This window comes from Mus caroli, unplaced genomic scaffold (assembly GCF_978045245.1).
Source record: "Mus caroli unplaced genomic scaffold, Mus_caroli_1 scaffold_7, whole genome shotgun sequence".
In the NCBI taxonomy this organism is placed as follows: domain Eukaryota; kingdom Metazoa; phylum Chordata; class Mammalia; order Rodentia; family Muridae; genus Mus; species Mus caroli.
The window spans coordinates 14,536,359-14,557,519 of NW_028227262.1; the positions used below are offsets into that span (position 1 = coordinate 14,536,359).

General features: G+C 44.8%; 1 protein-coding gene across 1 annotated transcript; it reads left to right on the forward strand.

Moving 5' to 3' along the window:
* The first annotated feature begins 1,765 nt into the window (after positions 1-1,765).
* On the forward strand, positions 1,766-12,400 carry Gprc5d (G protein-coupled receptor class C group 5 member D). The gene is made up of 3 exons (XM_021165759.2): positions 1,766-2,660; positions 10,799-10,866; positions 12,329-12,400. Exons 1-3 carry the CDS (start codon positions 1,766-1,768, stop codon positions 12,398-12,400), a joined length of 1,035 nt encoding a protein of 344 aa, XP_021021418.1.
* The last annotated feature ends 8,761 nt before the right edge of the window (positions 12,401-21,161 follow it).

Here is a 21,161-nt window from a genome sequence, read left to right on the forward strand (position 1 = left end):
TAAAGATTACAGCCCAAGCCCTAGGAGATACTGAGCCTGATTAGTCCATGAAAAAGCCCGCTCAGAGAGGGCAGCCAAGAGTGATTGCCCAAAGACAAGGAACGAGCAGAAAAAAAGGGACTCCCCCCAATTTCACAATTTTATCCACCATCATCTATTTGAAGGCCATGGAGGTAAAATTGCCTCGGAGAAAGCCCTGGCACTTTGTTGAATGAAAGCTCTTCAGACTCTTAGGATTAAAATCAGAGTTTGGGGGGAAGCCCTGCAACAAAGCTTAAGCATCCTCCCCATAGCTTCCTAAACTGGAATATACTGTAAGGAGGTAGCTTTCCCTAAAGTCACACCTCTCTGGGGCCAAGGCCCTTCTGGTCAGCAGTAAATAAAAAAATAATTGTTCTCACCAAAGAAATCTGGGTTAAAAAGTTGCCATGAAACTGGACTAGGTGTGTCTTTCTGTCCTTCCGGTTCTTTTTATAGACACTTCGGGAACCTGAGTGAGGTCCTGCAGGTCTTCCGCCCATTTGAGGAGAGATTAAAGCACCTGAAGTTGTCTCCTCCTTACTCATTTGCAGCCACAGCTTCCCCACCAGCACAGCCTCAGAGGCTTCCAGAGTAGACTCGGAGGAGGTAAGTCAGTCCAGGGGCCTTGGTGTCAGCCATGGACTGGGATGATCACGCCGGCCCACTGAATTTGGAATAGCCAAAGGGGACCAAGAGTAAGGATAGTGTGTATTTGTCTATTTTGTTTTATTTTTTGCCAGAATTAACATGGGGTTATTTTTCTAGGCCACCTCAGCTAAAGTCAGGGATTTGGGTGCTAAATATCTGTAAAAGTTAATAGAAGGTAGGTGGCATTTTGTATGCTCTTTTAGTGAATAAATGACAGGTGTTTAATAATAGCCCTTTGCATTGGATTGACTTGAATTAAAATGAAAGAGGAGAGAGTCAGTAAAATTACTGGGGAACGTGGCTTGCCTGACTGCTTTATTTTTTTATTGGTTATTTTATTTATTTATATTTCAAATATTGTCCCCCTTCCTGGTTTACCCTCCACAACTCCCCCATCCCACCCCTCTTCCCCTTTGCCTCTATGAGGGTGCTCTTCCACCCATCCACCCCAATTCCCACCTCATCCCTTTAGCATTCCCCTACCCCTATGGAGGTAGCTGGAGCCATGGGTCCCCTGACTGCTTGAAGCAGAGCATCCATGTTTGAGATAATCCAATTCAGATGCATTGACTTTATGGTGTCAGATACAGCTCGAATCCCACCCATCAGATGAGAAGATTCTCTTTGCCTTCAAATAGCCTTTGGGGTTTCTGATATGAAAATAGACAAATCATCTGGAGTCCCCACATGAAGACCATTCTGGTCTTGCTCTGCAGAGTATGGAACTAAGTTAGTTTTGAAGGTTCCAGGTCGGCCTTCTCTTTTCCTTCCTTGGTATTCTGTACACAGCCATTATAACCCTGGGGTAGCAGAGATGATGGCAATCCGACTTTTGTAGACTGTATCTGTGGCTATCAGATCTTTATCCCACCAAGGAAGGTTGGTGCTTAGATAAGTGTTGAGAGACTAATAAAATATAACTCTCCAGTGTCTGGGTGACTATTCGGTAAAGCCATTCGCTGCACACGCTCAGGTGTCTTCATTTGGAATGTCAACAGGCATTCTTGTGGGTGGATATGAAGTCATGAGTTACCTTCATCTTTTTCTCCACAGGAGACCAGACATCCGTTCTCGTGAGGTCTACCTATAAGTCACCATGTATGAGGACTGTGTGAAGTCCACAGAAGACTATTACCTCTTCTGTGACAACGAGGGGCCATGGGCCATTGTTCTGGAGTCCTTGGCAGTGATTGGCATAGTGGTTACCATATTGCTACTCCTGGCGTTTCTGTTCCTCATGCGGAAGGTTCAGGACTGCAGCCAGTGGAACGTGCTTCCCACCCAGTTCCTCTTCCTGCTGGCTGTGCTCGGGCTCTTCGGACTTACTTTTGCCTTCATCATCCAACTCAACCATCAAACTGCCCCTGTTCGCTACTTCCTCTTTGGGGTTCTCTTTGCTATCTGCTTCTCCTGCCTCCTGGCTCATGCCTCCAACCTGGTGAAGCTGGTCCGGGGTAGAGTTTCCTTCTGCTGGACAACAATTCTGTTCATTGCTATCGGTGTCAGCCTGTTGCAAACCATCATTGCGATAGAGTATGTGACCCTCATCATGACCAGAGGCTTGATGTTCGAGCACATGACACCGTATCAGCTCAATGTGGACTTTGTCTGTCTCCTGATCTATGTCCTCTTCCTGATGGCCCTCACTTTCTTTGTCTCCAAGGCCACCTTCTGTGGCCCATGTGAGAACTGGAAACAGCACGGAAGGCTCATATTTGCCACTGTGCTGGTCTCCATCATTATCTGGGTGGTGTGGATCTCCATGCTCTTGAGAGGCAACCCCCAGCTCCAGCGACAGCCCCACTGGGACGATGCGGTCATCTGCATTGGCCTGGTCACCAACGCTTGGGTCTTCCTGCTGCTCTACATCATCCCTGAGCTGAGCATACTCTACAGGTCATGTAGGCAGGAGTGTCCTCCACAAGGCAACGTCTGCCAGGTCCCTGTCTACCAACGCAGCTTCAGGATGGATACCCAGGAACCCACCAGAGGTACATCGCAGAAGGCCTGGGGCAGGGAGGGAACTGGATAGGCAGCGAGAACCTAGAGGGATGGCAAAGGCCAGACTTTTGGTGCGTCACGTCAAGTATATAGACAAAGCCTTCTAGAACCAAGCAGAAGTATATAGACAAAGCCTTCTAGAACCAAGTAGATCCTGCAAAACACAGGCTTTATGTGGAAAAAACAACACAAAAGGAAAGAAAGGTTTTCAATGGAAAGGGGTGGCTGTTGCTGGAGGTTGGCCAAGGATACCATTCACTCTAAAAGGAGTGGACTAAGCTAGTGAGGTAGCACACACAGAGGAGGACACAAGAGGATTGGGTGTTCAAAGTCATTCTTGGCGACATAGAGTTTGAGACCAACTTGAGCTACACGAAGTTCTCAAAATCGACAATAAAGTAGACAAATAGAGTAAAATGAGTTAACCAGCCCCAGATTAGGCAGGAACCAGGCCATGCTAAGTTCTGACCTCTTGTTTACCAAGCTCCAATTAGACCTTGGCAAGGGTGACTGACGTGTTAAAAGCTTGAGTCTGAAAGTTAACTTATCCAGATAAAATGTAAAACTCATTTGTGGGAATCATCACTCACGGGAGTCATGGAGTTCAACAACTTCTGGGTTTCTATTTTACAAATTGTCCACTGTTTTCTTAAAAAAAAAAATTCAAGGTTCTGTTACAAAGCAGCAACGAGAAAGACCATTTAATCTGAATTCTAAGTAAAAGCTCAGATGTGTGGTCAGCAGTAGACAGGAAACAAGCGCTTGTGTGACATTTCCTTGATAATTTCAGATCACATGTTTATCCGTATATAAAATCAAGCCACCTGTCTCTGTTTTGTTAGGGGTTGACATTATCCCATGATACCAAAGATGCTTGGTCCCCATCAACCTGGGGGAAATAGTGGCTAATTTCAGCTATCTGGAAATGTATCAAAACTCATTAATTCCTCTTAGGAAACATCTGATATTATTCATAGCCCAGCAGCATGGCTTTACATCAATTTCAGGGTCTTAATAGACAACTGATTTCTCCCATTTTCTCACTATTGTATAACAAAGATGCTAGTTTATATATTATATGGGACACATAATGCTTGCCAGGCTCAAAAACATTTAATATAAGCTTTCCTTTTAAGTAAGTACACTTTCTGAGCTGCTATCTATAGTTAATTACACATTCACATTAAATCCTGTCCAGATAAATGCATCTATTAGTTCTTTTCAGTTCAGATTGATGGACAGTCGAAAATTGACACTATACTATATATCCTTCCTACAAAATTAGGCATTGCTGTGGATGCTTCCTGCCAGATCCTTGAGGTTTATGGGAGATTGCAGAGTCTGTCATTCTTTAAACTTCCTTCATAGGTCCCACTTGTAGATTGGATGAAAGGTGTTGGTTTCATTGTTGTTGTTGTTGCTGTTGTTGTTGTTGTTGTTGTTGTTGTGAAATCCCAAAAAGCAAAATCCCAGAGACAAAGAAGTTCTTGTAGTACCATAACATCTCAAAGCTCAATTCTAATGACCCTGATCCCAAGTTTCCCCAAATGCTAGGCATGTGTTTAAAGTTGTAGGGAGGGTACCACTTTGTCTCAAACAAACATATTTCACATGTTGCCAAGAATGGTACAAAAACCTCTTAGGCTGAGCACTTGGGAGACTGAGACAAGGCAGCCAGCGCAAAGATTGAGGCCAGTGCAAAGAATGAGGTCAGCCTGTGCTGTGAATTGCTATGAGATTAATTCCAGGCCACCTGAAGTACATACTAAGATGGAATCAAGAACAGAGTATTGTGAGGAAAGTTTCAGAGCTTGCAGAAGTATTCAGTTCTTAATTTGGTCAGAACTAAACTATTATCCAATCAAGATTAGAAAAATTCATTTCCTCAGCTGAGTGGTGGTGGTGATAGTACATACCTTTACTCCCAGCACTTGGAAGCCACGAGAAAAACAGATCTCTAAGTTCAAGGACAACCAAAATAAAAACTAAAAGAAAAAGAGAGGGGGGAGGGGGAAGGGGAGAGAAGAAGAAAGGAGGAGGAGGAAGAGAGGAGAGGAGAAAGGGAGAAAGGGAGGGAGAGAGAGAGAGAAAGAAAGAAAGAAAGAAAGAAAGAAAGAAAGAAAGAAAGAAAGAAAGAAAGGAAGGAAGGAAGGAAGGAAGGAAGGAAGGAAGGAAGGAAGGAAGGAAGGAAGGAAGGAGAAGAGAAGAGAAGAGAAGAGAAGAGAAGAGAAGAGAAGAGAAGAGAAGAGAAGAGAAGAGAAGAGAAGAGAAGAGAAGAGAAGAGAAGAGAAGAGAAGAGAAGAAGAAAGAAAAAAAAGGAAAGAGGATAAAGCATTTTAAGCAAGAAATGATCTGTTGATAATAGTTATTACCAGTGTCATTTGTGGGGGGAATAAATGAATAGTATAGTTTTGGCAAATTCCAAATTGCCCTCCAAGATAAGGCAAAGTTGCCTGAAAATTCAGGTCTGAGACTAGATCAGATCTTAAGTCACCTGGAAAAGATGCTCTTACCAAAACATGAAGCGAGTAGTTTAAGTGCGATAGAAAGCATAGGATTGCAGCTTGCTAGCAAGAGCCAGCACCTTGGGAAATCCCGAGAAAGCAGCTGGAAAGCAACCTCATTGGCCGACAACAACGATCTCGATCTCGTTGGCCTACGATCCTGTTTGTTAAAATAACAAGCACAGTCTAGCTAAACAGATGTGTGGCTAGAGAGAGGAGCCACAACCTTGTTCTCTGCATCCATCCGTCTCCAGCATCATCACAGGTCTGGGATCCACTAATGAGACATGTGGAGCACCTGGGGAGGCTCTGTGGAAAACCACAGTGATGATTAAAGGGTTTTAGCGTCAGACTTGTGTGGAAAGGTTAGGACAGTAAAACTGAGTTGGTAGTTTTAAGTTTTATGCGCCTTTCTCATAGCCAATCCAAGCACTGTCTGTCTCAATGCTATCTAAAACATGGCATTTTGTTAGGTCCGTGAGGCACACAGTGGCCCCGCCACTCTTCTGACTCACGCTGTTTGCAACTGTGGCTTCAATGGCATTGTTATTTGATTTACCACTGGGTTTATAAAACCAGAATTATGCAGCTGAGAGAAAAGGAAGCCAGGGGTGATTAGCAGAGAATTTCACATGTATAAAGACATCTCTGTGGGAGGCAGTTGTCCTGCTGTTTCCCATCTCCAACTAAAAATGGGGTACATGAACTTGAACCAAAGCATGAAGGATTGATTTTAAATGGGAAAATAAGAGATGGTAAAGGATTTGCTGATCATCAAGAGGGATTAAAGTCTCCATCCAGTTCCTGGAAGGCTTTGGAAAGAACAGGCTTTAAAATCGCTCTGAAGTAGCTTATGGGCCTAATTCTAGAACATGACAATATCTAGATGCAAATGCAATCAGGTGTGTGCTACCGGACAGAGCACAGCCAGGAAGATTTATCTGTATTGTAAATGTGTTCCTAAAGAGCTATCCATTGGGCTGCATAAATCGCTCAGTCAGTGAAGTGTTTATTGTGCAAGCATGAAGATCTGAGTTTGATGACCTTGTAAAACAAAAACGAAAGCAAACAAACAAAAATCCAGATGTGATGTCGTCTCACAGAGCATGCGTCCCGGAATTGTGAGGGCCATAGTTCAGATCCCCAGCATCCATAGAAGTGCCAGGCAGACACGGCGGCCTTGGTATGCCAGCCTTCACCAGGCAGAGACAGACAAGAGATCCCCGGAGCGTGCTGGCTAGATAGACTAGCTAAATTGGAAATTCTGCGTTTAAGGAGAATCCCTGCCTCAATGGGTCAGGTGGGGCGTAGTCAAGAAGGTACTCACTGTCAGCCTCTAACTCCTGTATGTGTGCATGCAAACACACCATACCCACGTAAAAATTACCATGGTGAATGGTGTCTATGGAACAACACTCAAGATTGACCTCGGGGCTCCACACACATACACCAGTGTATGAACACATACGTGAACACACACATAAGCGGCTATATATTGGTGAAGAGCCACTTGCTTTTATTTTTTGTTTGTTTTGATTTTGGGGTTTTTTTTGTTTGTTGTTGTTGTTGTTGTTTGTTTCTTTTTTCTTTTTTTTTTTTTTTTTGAGGCAGGGTTCCATATAGCTCAGGCTAGCCTTGAACTCCTGACCTCCTACTTCTGTCTCCCCCGTGCTTGAACTACACTCATACAGTCCACATTCAGCTTCACTTGAGCCACAAACATATCTACATATTCTCACAACATTTGATTAAAATTCCCAAGCTCAACATATTGTTAGACACTGGGAACATCACCACAAAGATACCCAAGAATAGTGCCAAAGAATGTGTGTATATAAATGAAGCAATTAAAATGTAAAATATGAGTGAAGAAGCCATTTATAAATTATGTTTTGTGCTTAATTAACTCATTTGTATGTATCTGGGATGACAGTATCTTAACATATGCCTCTCTAATTTGATTGGTTGGTGGGCTATGTTGGTTTCTATTTGAAGTTAGTGAATTTGAGAAGAATTGTGCTCTTCAGTTAAGGCGAATCCTCCCAGATCAACAGCCACTTAACTAACGGAGGATTTGCAGAGATCTTGAACGTGGTAGAATGTCAGTTGCAGCTCTTCTTCACCCAGGACAGTTGCCCCTGTAGTTATCACCTGCGTTGTCCATGGGAGACTAAGTAGATTGTTCGTCTCAGGCTTGCTAACAGCAAGTCCCGCCTGTCTTCAGACGAATCTGGGCAGTTTTCCTACAGTGGTTGGATGGATACACACAACCCTAGTGTGATTATTTCCAAAGGTATTAGGGCAAATGTAAGCAATGAGTGGGCAGAGTAAAAAAAATGACTCGTGAATATTAAGTAAGAGAGACACAAGAAAGCCAGTCCTGCAAGCATGAGACCCTTTGGGCTTCCCTGGCAGGATCAACTTTTGTTGGGTATAGTCCTTTTCAATAACTCTGTATTTTGTTGTTTTAAATTGTATTTATTTATTTCTAGTGTGTGTGTGCGTGTGTGTGTGTGTGTGTGTGTGTGTGTGTGTGTGTGTTCTTTCAGGAGTTGGTTTCTTTCCTTCCATGGTGGGACCTGTGCACCTAATCCAGGTTGGCAGGCTTTGATGGCAGCACGTAGGGATAGAAAAGAACTTCTGAGAAGCTTGGGAGTCTGATGGACAGGGACAACGGGGGAGGCCAGTGAATGACTTCTGACTTAGAGTTAGGTAAGAGAAAGAAATGCTGGCCTCCTGTTACATAGTAAGGTGTACTACGTATTATCTGGCTTGTTTTAAATCTAGAAAAAAATTAAAATTTTTCATCATAAAGAACTGGTTAAGGAAATGTATATGTTTCCTTAGATTTGAAATATATATATATATATATATATATATATATATATATATATATATATAAACATTACATAGTTCTCCTCTATGTACAACTTAAAAATACATTTAAGGACTGGCAAGATGGATCCGTGGGTAAAACCACTTGCTGCTAAGCCTGACCCCTTGATTTCATTCCCAAGAACCTACTTGGTAAAAGGAAGAAACCAACTCCACATCCTCTGACATCTACCCTTGTGCTGTAGCATGCTCCCAGCACCACCACCCCCAACACACAAAATAATAACTAATCAAAAAGTCAATAAATGGCAGAAGAGTCGAGGCTGTGGTAGAGTGCTTGTCTAGAATGCAGGGGGAACCTATGTCCAACTCAGCACTATTTAAAAACAGAACAGAACAAAACAATAAAAAACAACAAGGACAACTACTCCACTCTTTAAATAGTTACAGGTTGGAGCTGGAGAGATGGCTCACTCAGCTCTTCAGAGCAAATATTGCTACATCAAATGACATGCAAGCATCTGTAACTCGATGCTCTTCCCCGACCTCAGCACACACCTGCGTTCGTGTGCATAACAAGTTAATAATAAAAAAACCTTCTTTTAAAAAGATTTATAGACCAGGAACAAATATGAGAGAGAGAGACAGAGACAGAGACAGAGAGACAGAGAGAGAGGGAAAGACAGAGAGAGAGAGAGAGAGACTAGCATAAAATTGGGGAATAGACAATGAACCATGGACAGGACTTGTTTGTTCTGAAATTAGATAAGGCTAGGGTGAGATCCAGGAAGACTCAGGGAACAAGCATAACCAGGTAGCATCGACAGCAGAACATGTCACCGTGCAGATGGAAACTCACACCCCAGGCTTGGTGAAACATTGGCTTTCTATCCAGCAAGGTCCCCAACCTCCAGGAGCCTCAGACTCTCCATGTTTAATTGAAGATTATGATGTCACTCCCTACTTCTTCTACACAGAGATGCCCAGTCTCACTCAGTTCAAGTTCAGTTGAAGGAAGGTTTTATTTAGAGAAACGGCATTTTGGTAAGATTGTGAGCAATAACTAGAAGTGGATAGATCGGGCTGTTGTCATTTTTGACCCAGTCTGATGGAAATGTGAGGATGAAATTACTTACCAAGAGAGTGAATGTGGAGAAGTCTCAATACACTGCAAAGGTTAAACCAAGGACTCACCCAGTCTGTCCTACATTGAAGGGAAGACGTGCACTTCCTACATCACAGGATTCAACCCCTCTAGGAAATGTCAGTAGATGGAAGCTGTCATGGTCAGCCATAACTACGCCGCTATCAATAGCATACAAAGTACAGCTTGCACACTCTTCCTGTATGTCCCAACCCAAGGGCTCTGCACAGAGGCTGACGATTTGCATTCTCAAGAACCTACAGAGAAGACTTGTTGCAGGAAACAACACGAAGGAAAGGTTAAAGAACTTAACACACAGGGAGAGGGAACAAATGTAAAACAAAGAAGAGGGGAGTGGGTAACACAGAAGGGCGACCAAGCCAACCTCTCCTAGGGTCTAACCACTCAGCACTGAAGCCTCTAAAGTGTGAACACTATGACAGCTATGTCTGTGACCACCCAAACACGAACATGTAGGAAGCAGGTGTTTGGTCAGAGACACAGAGCAGTTCCTGCCTTCATAGAGGTTACTGAGAAGACTGTAGCTAAACAATGTCTGTGTGTGTGGTTATTCTAGACAATATAGTCTCTCTCTCTCTCTCTCTCTCTCTCTCTCTCTCTCTCTCTCTCTCTCTCTCTCTCTCTCTGTGTGTATGTGTGTGTGTGTGTGTGTGTTTGTATGTGTGTGCGTATGTGTGTATGTATGTGTGTATGTGTGTTTGTATATGTGTGTGTATGTGTGTGTATGTGTGTGTGTGTGTGTGTATGTGTGTGTGTGTCTGGGTGTGTGTTCACATATGTACCTTAGGTACCCATCTTTGTGATACTTGAAATCAAACTCAGGGTCTTCCAATGTTAGGCAAACTCTGGAAATATTTTTTAACTTTTTATTATTTATTATGTCCAGTTTTAAAATTGGGATCCAATTGAGCCCAGGTACGTAACACACTCTTGTAAACCAAACACTCAAGAGGCTGAGGCAGGAGGATCACCATAAGTCCAAGCCCAGTCTAGATGGCACAAGAAATTCTAAACCAACCTGGGCTACAGAGTACGTTCTTTCTCAAACAACAATAATGAAAATGAATCTAGTCTTGTAGAGAAGTCAGCCTTCAGGCACTGTTGAGAGTATATGACCCCAGTGGTCACTATTAATGTCAAGTGAGTGACCATTCCAGCCCAGGGCTGGGCCCTTTTTCTGAAAATTAGTGATGGGTCTCCTGTGTTTGCAGTTACTACATGCCCATGTGCTTCTCCTGAATATATGTGCTCTATCCTTATACAACCTTCCACATAAGTGTTAAAAAGATTCTTTTAAATCAAAATTTTCAAGTATTGGATACAGTGATACACATCTGTAATCTTAGAATTTGAAGGCTGGCAGGAGGATCAGGAGCTCAAAGTTAGCCTCAGGTAATGATTTCCAAGTCAGCCCAGGCCTCATGGCACCTTGTCTCAAAATACCAGATGAGGGAATGAATGGATGGATGAATGAGCAAACCTTTTGGGTTCTTTCTTTTAATAGCTGCCATGACCAAGTGGTATTTTTAAAGCCACAAGTGCCTCTCTGCAAGCCCACTGAGCCTCCTCATGGTCCCTGTGACCCTCTAGCACTAACACAGCCCTTCCCTCCTTTGGCTTTCAGCCCGAGACAGTGATGGAGCTCAGGAGGATGTAGCACTAACTGCATGTGGTACTCCCATTCAGCTGCAGGTAAATGTGCTCACTCGTTCACCTAGGAGGAAACGGCAAGCACTCTCCCCTTAGTCTGCTGGTTCTATGCCCAATGACCTTTCTGACCCAAGGGAAGACAGGCAGGGCAGGCCCAACTTAAGCCACACAAAGATGGCACAGGAGAGATCCCTTTGAACCTAGTTTAAACCCCATGAGTCTCCGTCCCCTCTACCACCTCACTGTATCTTCCCAGGAAAGACCGAATCATACACAAGATCTGTACGACCTTGAGGAGGCTGGTTAAGCTTTGCACCCGTGTCAAAGGAAGACTGTAAATATGCATGAATGTTGAGTCTGTTTTCAGTCTGGGCAATGTAAATCCATCCCCTGCACCCTCAACTTCCCCTGTAAATCACTGTCTACCCCCAACAGCCCAGGTCATCCTGAGATCATGGCTAGGTCTCATCATCATCTGGAAACCCAGATGGATGAACCAATTTTAATCCTTTGAGGCAAAAGCAAAGAGAGTGTTCCTGAGCGGATTGGACGTCACACATCACGCTGGACATCGTGAGCTGAGATGGCTCAAACACAGTCAGATCCGGAAAGCCCGAAAATACCACATTGGGAAAAACCTCTTTCTTTGTGGGAACCACAAGCACCCGAAATACCAGAGTGAAAATCCCTCTTCGGTTACTTGTTCATGAACTTTATGAGACAGCTGGCTAAGCTCTGCCTCACCACCTGTAACCGAGGGTTTGTGTCCCCCTGAATGGCACTTAGACCAGGACATAGCCACACACCATCTTCTTTAATTAAGAGTTGGGGTAGGGATGAGTAACTTTTGCACAATGAGAAAAAAAAAATTGTTTTTAGCCATTCCTGCATTTCCTGTTTCTTAGATGCATTTCAGGTTCCAGGAATCAGCTATGGCCTTGCCCCTCCTTGAAAAAAAAAGTTTTATTAATGACCAGCAGTGAAACATGATACCAATAGGTTTGTGTGATGGTTAGTTTCCACTGTCGACTTTACATAGCCTAGAATCACCTGGGAAATGAGGCTCAAGAAGGGATACTTTGGCTTATGGCCATATCTGTAGCGGAGTGGCTTAATTACTTAATGTAGTGTGGGAAGATCCAGCCCACTGTGGGCAGCACCATTCCCTAGGCAGGAGGTCCTGGATCATATAAGAGGAGAAATAGAACTGAACACAAGTCGGCAAGCAATGAGCATGCATGCATTTCTCTCTACCTTTAACCTTGGATATGATTTGACCAGTTGCCATAAGTGCATGTCACCTTGACTACAACCTGGAATAAGCTAAAATAAACCTTTTGTCACCTGAGTTGCTTTATGTGAGGATATTTTATCACAGCAACAGGAATAAAACTAGAACAATTTGGTAGGGTTTTTTTTTTAAACTAACAAAGAATCGAATGGTAGTGAAGTGATAATATTTGGCTCAGAATGTTGCTAACAACATCTCATCCTTCGTTTCCAGAGTGTTGATCCCAGCCGGGAGTATCTCATTCCATCAGCTACACTAAGCCCACAGCAAGATGCAGGATTATAAAGCTACTGGAAACAGCATAGAGACAACCTGGAAGAGTGCCCTGCTCCACACAGCCCTAAAGGGCCCAGGGGAGCACTGGACACACTGTCAATGAAGCATCCGACCTGTCCCTTCCTCTCTGTTTCCCTGCCCTTTCCACACTTCTGGACCAAGCCTCTGAAGACTGTCATGTCCTGCACAATTAAAATCTTGTTGCCACCCTACTTACTGTGTCTTCTACATTTATTTAACTACATACTATATAACTATTTAACTGTACTTATCCCAAGATATTCAGCTTGTCTGTATGTAAAGCGTGTTTGTCCAGTGTCTGTGAAGGCCAGAAGATGTCAGATCCCCTGGACTTGGACATCCAGGCAGTTTGGAACCACCTGATGTGCTGAGAACTGAGCCCTGGTCCCCTGCAAGAGCAGCAAGTGTTCTTAGCTACAGAGTCTCTTCAGCATTAACCCCGACCACTTAATTGTAACAGGATTTCTCTGGTTTTTGAGGTTTGCTTGTTTGCTTGTTTTGCTGGTGTGTGTGTGTCTGTGTGTGTGTGTGTGTGTGTGTGTCTGTGTGTATGTCTGTGTGTGTGTCTGTGTGTGTCTGTGTGTGTGTGTGTGTGTGTGTCTGTGTGTCTGTGTGTCTGTGTGTGTGATAGTTGTGCCATGATGTGCTTGCAGAGGTCAGAGGGCAATATCAGGTGTCAGTTGTGGCTTCTATTTTATTTGAGACAAAGGCTCTTTTACTGTTTGCTGCTGTGTAGACCAAGTTATCTGACCCCCAAGCTTTTCATGGCTCTTCTGTATCTGCCCCTTGCCTCCCTATAGAAGCACACTAGGGTTCCAGACACATGAGCTACCATGTCCAGCTTTTACATGAGTTCTGGACATCCAGATGCTTGCACCTAAATAATTAACCCATTGAGCCATCTGCCCAGCCCTGCTCATTTGCTTTGTGGGCCAGGGTCCTGTGATGCAGCCCCAGAAAACTTCATGGTGCTCTTCCTTTCTCGAATGCCAGAGGCTTTCTTTCCGTTTGAAAGGGGCCCAACATTGCTTTGCACACCTGTGGCCTAGCTACAGACGATCTGTCGTCAGGGTTACTTCCACTTATGGTCACTGTGAATAACGCTATAGACGGCTACAAGAATATCTTAAATCCTTCACTTTTAGCTGTATCTCCAAAAGTGAGATTGCTGGACCGTATGCAAATGTCATTCCTGAGTACTGCGGTATTAAATTTTAATATCTTTATCTGGGGATGCTCCGTGCATGACATGCTTTGGAAGTCAGCAAAAAGCTTGTAGGAGGCAGCTCTCTCTGTCCCCTATGTGGGGTCCTGGCCATCAGACTCAGGTCACCTGGCTTGGCCGTGGGTCCCTTTACTGACTGAGCCACAGTGCTGGTCACATTCTGAATGTTTTGAGGAGACATTCTATTTGCTTTTTATCTCTACACCATTTTCTATCTGTCAGAAATTGGAAGAGTCTCGATATCTGCAGCTCCTTGACAATGCTTGTTATTTTCTGGGCAGTTTTGTATTCACAATGGCATCCCAGTGGGTGGGAAGCGTTTGGTTGCCTTTCATAAAGAAACCTTTGAGAGGCTGAGGAGGTAGTAGTCCAAGGGGGAGCACATGCCCGGCATGCTCAAAGCCTGGGGTCGATCCCTAGCGTTCTGTCAAAACAATCTAAAAGAAAAAAGGAAGCCAGGAGGGAGCGGGGAGGAGGGAAGGAGCGGAGAGAGGGGAAGGATGGAGGAGAGAGTGAGGGAGGGGGAAATGGACAGATGAAGGGAGGGAGGGATGGAGAGACAGAGGGAGGGAAGGGGGAAGAGCAGGCAGCAGGTGGGAATGATGATTCAGCAGGTAAAGACACTTGCTGCCAAACCTGGGGGAGTTCAGTTCCCCCAGGGACCCACCCAGTGGAAGGAAAATACCAACTCCACACACTTACTGGGATGGGGCATATACCCATATACCCCACACACGTACACACAAATAAATAAATGCACTTTCTATTAAAGAGGACTGGGTGTGGAATTTGAAGCTTACCTGGTCTACATAGGGAGTTCCAACCAGGGCTACATAGTGGGACCCTGGCTCAAGGAAGGGAGGAAAGAAAGAAAGAAAGAAAGAAAGAAAGAAAGAAAGAAAGAAAGAAAGAAAGAAAGAAAGAAAGAAGAAGGGAGGGAGGGAGGGAGGGAGGGAGGGAGGGAGGGAGGGAGGGAGGGAGGGAGGGAGGGAGGAAGGAAAGAAAGAAAGAAAGAAAGAAAGAAAGAAAGAAAGAAAGAAAGAAAGAAAGAAAGAAAGAAAGAGAAACAAAGAAAGAAAAACAAAGAAAGAAACAAAGAAAAAAAGTTAGAGAGAAAGGAAGAAAGTTAGAGAGAAAGGAAGAGAGAAAGAGAAAAAGAGAGAGAGAAAGAAAGAAAGAGAGAGAGAGAGAAGGAAAGAAAGAAGGAAGGAAGGAAGGAAGGGAAGGAGAAGGAAGTGGGTCAAATTCTGATGGTCCTAGAATCGTCTATAAAATGGTAGCAGGATCCTAAGCCACAACATATCCATACATGGACATTCCCATAGACCATCCAGCAGGTGACATCCCACAGTGTCGCTGCATTGCAGACAGCTGGAGCTAACAGGGCAGCAGACAGACTTGCTTTCATGTGCCATTAACAGCCCATGCTCATAAAGGCATCAAGCAGTAGCCATGAAAGGCAGCCTGCCACCTCGGGACCTTTGATGAGTTGGTGCCTTTGTGTCTGACACCACCTCCTCCCAATGATTTCATCTGTCCCCAATTTCTTAGATGTCCCAGGCACAATAGGACCAGAGTCAGAGATGTGTCCCAAGTATCCTTGACGGTCAAATATAGTCCCTTACCTTGCAGACCAGGAAGCAGAAGTCAAGAAATGGGATCGCTACTCTGTAGTCACGAGCTGTGGCCAGCTTTTGTGCCTTCTAGGCCAGTTCTTCCCCTTTAGAAGACCTCCCCACGCCTCTATTTCTGTATGAGCAACTTAGTTATGGCCCCCTGAGAGCCAAATGATGGATATCAGACCTGTGAGGGTTGAGTGTCTGTACAATGGCCCAGTGAAAAGTAGCAGGCCATTCCCTTCTCTTCTTCCCACTCCAGCTGAGTTCTTTCTCCTCCTACTTTTAGTTCTTTTCTTCTTTAATACCCACTGAACTTTATTAGTGATGCTTGAATGAGTGTAGGTGTGAGGTTATTTCCTGGAGCAAGAGCAACTTATCAGTAGACACACCCAGGAAGAGAAGTGACTCTCCCCTCTCCAGGAGCCATTAACTGCCAATAGCTCTGCCCACAGCTCCTCAGCTAGGGGTAGGGTCTCATCTCTCCATCCACACTCTTGATCCTTTGTAGATCTTGAACAGCTCACCACAACTGCTGAGAGTTCACAAGTGTAACAGCTGTTCTGTCCGGAAGTCAGGGCTCTACAGTGCCCCACCCTTCCTCAGTGCTTGTGTTATTCCCATCCCTTCCTCAATGTTCCCTGAAGAGGCGACACAGTTTTCTGAAATTATCTCTTGACTCCAAAATAATGCATACTCATATTTATTGTGTTATCATGTGGTGACAGCAGCCAACAGAATGAAAGTAACCTTAAATAACAAAGATCCCCTAAGTCCTGGGAGCAACAAACAGACATAGATTGATCATGTCTGTTTGCAGTTCTGAGTGCTATTCTGGGTCAAGGGGGGGGGGTTCACCTCTTCCCCTGGAAAACTCTGGTAATGATTTCTGTAAAGAATCCCTCATATCTCTCCTATACCATGTTTTCTAAACTGTTCAATAAATACAAAGCAAAGCCCTTTGTTAGGGAAAGGCACAGGCATAAGCACAGAGTCAGACAGACAAGAGCACAGCAGCTAGACAGACAGGCAAGCTCCAGACAGACCGGCAACCACGAGATACCGACCTACCGATGGAAGGCGCAAGAAGAGAAACAGAGAATTCAAACTTGGGTTCCTGCTCTTTAGAGTCAAGAAGATTGTGTTTTCATTCCTTCATTAAGTATCTACCCATTTTGGTAACTTCTCTGCAGTTCCCTTAATGTGTTAAGCAATGTACCCTGAGCCTTGTGGGGATAGAACTTCAAGAGAGTTCTGCGATTGATTGTTCACTCCTTAAAGCATGCATTCCGGAAATGCCACTGGATAGCACCCTGGATACTTCTAAAGACTGTGCAACTATTAGAACCTAAGCTATGTGGTTCATATCTGTAACCCCAGCCCTCAGTGAGGTAGAGATGGAAAATCAGAAGTTCAAGGGCAGTCTTAGCTACATAATGAGTTCAAGTTTAGCCTGGACTACAAGAGACACCATCTCAAAAAAAATTAAAAAAAAAAAATTAAGCCATTTTACTACACCGCTAAAGTTCCAATTGTTTTGGATATTAGGAAAGTGAGTTATCTTCAGTGGTGATAGCATCTATATCTGAGGGCCGTAAAGTCTCATGATGACATCTCGGCCCGTAAGTATAGGTTCTATGAAATACTTGTCTCATTTTAGAGATAGAGCAGCTCAAGCTATGAAAAACATCAGCATGACGGTAGCTCAACTGCCTCAAACAGAAACTCGCCAACAAGAGGCAACAGAAGGTTCCAGACACCCATACAAAACCATCCAAACAGCAGGGTTTGGTGTGGGGAGCTAGAGAGACGGCTCAGCAGGTAAGAAGGCTTGCTGCACAGTCATAAGCCAGAGTTCAGATCCCAGCGCCCAAGGGGCAAGCATGACGCAAACAGGGGGGGTCTCTATATCCAAGGGAGCTAGCACTCTCTTCTGGCCTCTATGTGGGGACAGGGGCACCAACCCACACTCGTGCATACACTCACAAAGATGCACACACACACGCACTCTAACAATAAAGTACATATGTAAAACATCTCCAAAAAATCCAAGACTACAAATCCCTCATTGCCCAGCCGAACACCCTGCCAGGTTTTGTAAACCCGTAAGAGGGACCCGGAGGGCCAGAGGCTCACACAGACTGGAAACTCGAGCCTGATTTGTTCTCTTATGCAGCAGCACAAGAGCCAAGCCACAAAAGCCTGTTTTTATTGAAATTTGACATGTTGTTCATTATGGGCTTTTTTTCAGTGATTATAACTTTTAATATATGGTACCAAATGTTTCTCTAAATGCCAGTTTGCTTGTGTCACAGGCCCTTGAGTCCCTGGCTGAGGCATGTGCCCCTGTCCCAGCCCACCTACTCAGATTTGCTTCCTGGGAAGAGGCCCGGGGTGGGGGTGGGGGTGTTGGAACCTCTGGCTTTGAGTGTGTGACTTGAGTATGCTGTCCCCAGCCTAGCCCCATCCAGCCAGGTTACATCAGAATCCCAGGGAGTGGAGCCCAGTGTATGTTTGAAAATCTTTCCAGGTTATTCTGTTCTGCTAAACTAAAAACCACTACTTTAAAGAGATATTTAGGGTTGGGCGGTAGTGCACGCCTTTAATCCCAGCAGCCCTCAGGAGGCAGAGGCGGGCAGATCTCTGTGAGGTCTAGGCCAGCTTGGTCTACAGATCAAGTTCCAGGGCAGTCAGGGCCTCACAGAGAAACCCTGTCTCAAAAGCTAGGGCGGAGGGGGAGGGGGAGAAGAGGGAGAGGAAGAGGGAGATATTTAGGACCCTGTGTAAGGGATGAAACAAACCTATGATCAGGGTCGTGGCTTCGTCGCCTCACTCCAAGTCGCTTCTGCTTTCTGAAGAGGAGGAGCTAGGTGTGGTAGCGGAGATTATTCATGTAATCCCTAAATGTATGAGACTGAGACAGGAGGATTGCTGTGTGTTCTAGGCCAGTCTGGGCTACATCATAGATTCTAGGAGACCATAGAAACAAGAACAAAAAGGAAAGGGGAAATAGCTGAGCATAGCAGTGCTCTTCTGTGATTCTAACACCCAGAAATCTGAGGCAAGAGGATTGCTGCAAGTCTAAGACCTGCATGAGCTACAAAATAAGACCAGGTCTTTAAAACTAAATAAAATATTAAAAGGAGGTGTGCTCAGGGGGAGGAACAGGTTTGGAGATGGGAGGACAGCTAGTGTATTCAGCTCTGACAGGTTCTGTCTGAGAAAGGCAGTGCACGTAAGCAGATGAACACATGGCTGTGAGGTTCCCATGGATCCAGAGACTCAGAGTCAGTGCACATGTGCAGGTTAGATGATTGCTTTCAAACATCAGTTTTCTTCTTCCACTGTGGGATCCAGGGATCAAATTTGGGTCATCAGGTTTGTCTGCCAATCACTTCTGCCTTGGGAGGCAGAGGCAGGAGATTCGGGGACTCGAGGTCATCTTCAGTTACACAAAAAACTGGAAACCAGTGTGGGATACATGAGATCCTGCCCCAATCAAAAGAAAACAACCAACCAAAATCAAGGAACAAGAAGGTGCATAGTAATTACGCATATGCATGCATTACGGTATGACAGTTTCAGTCTGTGCACACACGCTTGAGGACCAGGTCAGGATAATGGCATCTTACAGCAGACATTCAAAGACTCTGTGTTTACTCAAGTTCCCGTTGCTTTCTCAGACTGTAAGCGCATACTTGGGGGCGATGTGGTCAGTGTTGGCGGGTCCAGTCTCTGCAGCTTAGTTTCTGCCCCAGGGAGTGCATCTTTTTCTTCATATTTCAGATGTGGTCTTCTGTAGTTCTCCTTGGAAACAGTGCTTTCCCAAGTGCAATAACAGCAAAGCCTCCAGGAAATAAACCAGGATGTGATGAAATGCGTTCGACCAGAGAACTGAAGAATTTCCTCTCCTCCCTCAAGCCCCAGGCTCAAGAATTGCTTTTATCATGTTGGGCTTATGTTCTCGTTTATAGAAGGAAAGCAAAAACAAAAAACTGCTGACTGGTCAACTGGAGCCATGGAAATCATTTGAGGGTTAATTAGCATCCACAGCACGGGAGCAGACACGAGGAAGTCCTCAGTGCTCTGTTCTTGGAGTAATACCACCAAAATTCTAATTTGCCAGGGTGTGTGTGTGTGTGTGTGTGTGTGTGTGTGTGTGTGTGTGTGTAAAACAAACTCTTTCCCCAGGCTTGGTAGTACACTCCTTTAATCCCAGGGGGCAAAGTCAGGTGGATATCTGTTAGTTCAAGGCCAACCTGGTCACACAGAGAAACCCTGTCTCTTAAACAAAAAGGAAAAAAAAAGCAGATCTGATGGCTCATGTCTTTAATCCCTGAACTGGTGAAGCTGAGGCAGAATTGCCATGAGTTTTAGAACAGTCTGAGTTTACACGGTTCGTTCCAGGCCAGTGTAGATTACATAGTGAGATCCTGATTTGAATGTGAAATGTTCCACACACAGCTGGTTCCCAGCTAGGGGTAATATTTTGGAAGGGTGCAGAACACTTAGAAGGTAAAGACTCAGGGTCATGGTATATGACAGTTCAACCCACTGGTAAATCAGCCTGCCTCCATCTTGGGCTTAAAAGCAGTCTTAGAGTAAAGACAACCGAGGTCCATCCCTGTTTATGATTAAATCTGTTTCTCGGGGATTAAGCCATGCCCTGCCTGGCACCTTAACTCCAAATGCCCTGCACTGCCGATTCTAGGAAACTGCAACCAGACCTTTGTTTCAAAAGCTTGCTCTGACCTTGCTGTCCTGACCACCTTGCAACAATGCCTTTGTTTCAGAAGATTGCTACAGCCCGTTTGGTATGCTTATGTTCTGCTTTTGTGAACCCCACTCATCTGCCTGCCAAATCCCCCATTTGGAAACAACCCCCTACTCCTGAGATACAAAAACCTTACCTTCCCCATGTCCAGTGGTGATCACTTGAACCCCATCATCGGGGGAGACAGACAGCCCCCGTACACAAATAAAGCTTGTGATAATTAATTTGGCCGTGACTTGGGTCTTTCTGTGGTATTAACACCACCTACCCGCTTTCACAGACAAAACTCTCCCCAGCATCCTTCTACTGAGTCAGACTTCATCCTACCATACTTTCTCTTGATGACTTTGCCAGGTCACTGATTTTAGAGTTCTTTCTGCTGCTGAGCTGCTGACATCCCCTGCCTCTCCGCCCACTTTCTACCCCCACCCCCCAACTCCACTCCCATGGTCAGCCCTGGACAGTCTTAGGTCTCTTCCTCCTTTGCCAACTGAGGTCAAACTGGACGGCAGTCTAGCTTCCTAGTCTGCAGACTTCATGGGTCTGAGAAGATGATGAAAATCCTGCCACGCAAATTCAGTCCATGGTCCTTTTTTTATTCTGCTTCATGACATAAATCACAGGGTTTCTTTTTATGTAATTAGTCACCCTCAAAGAATAGCATGGAGTGGCTCTTTATTCCTATTTTATTTTATGTGTGTTGTTTTAGTTAAGGTTTCTAAACTGTGCTGAAACACCTTGGCCAAGACCGTTGCGGGAGGAAAGGGTTTATTTCATCTTATATTTCCAGGTAACAGCTCATCACTGAGGGAAATGAAGGCAGAACTCAAACAGGGCAGGAACCTGGAGGCAGAAGCTGATGCAGAGGCCATGGAGGGGTGCTGACTTGCTCATCATGGCTTCTTAGCCTGCTTTCTTCTAGAACCCAAGACCATCAGCCCAGGATGGCCCCACCTACAAGAGGCTGAGCCCTCCTCCACCAATCACTAATTAAGAAAATGCCCTACAGGCTGGCCTTCAGCCTGATCTGATAGAGGGATTTTCTTAATTGAGGTTTCCTCCTCTTAAATGACCTCAGTTTGTATCAAGTTTACATAAAACTGTCTGGCTGTTTTGCCCAGATGCCGGTCTGCT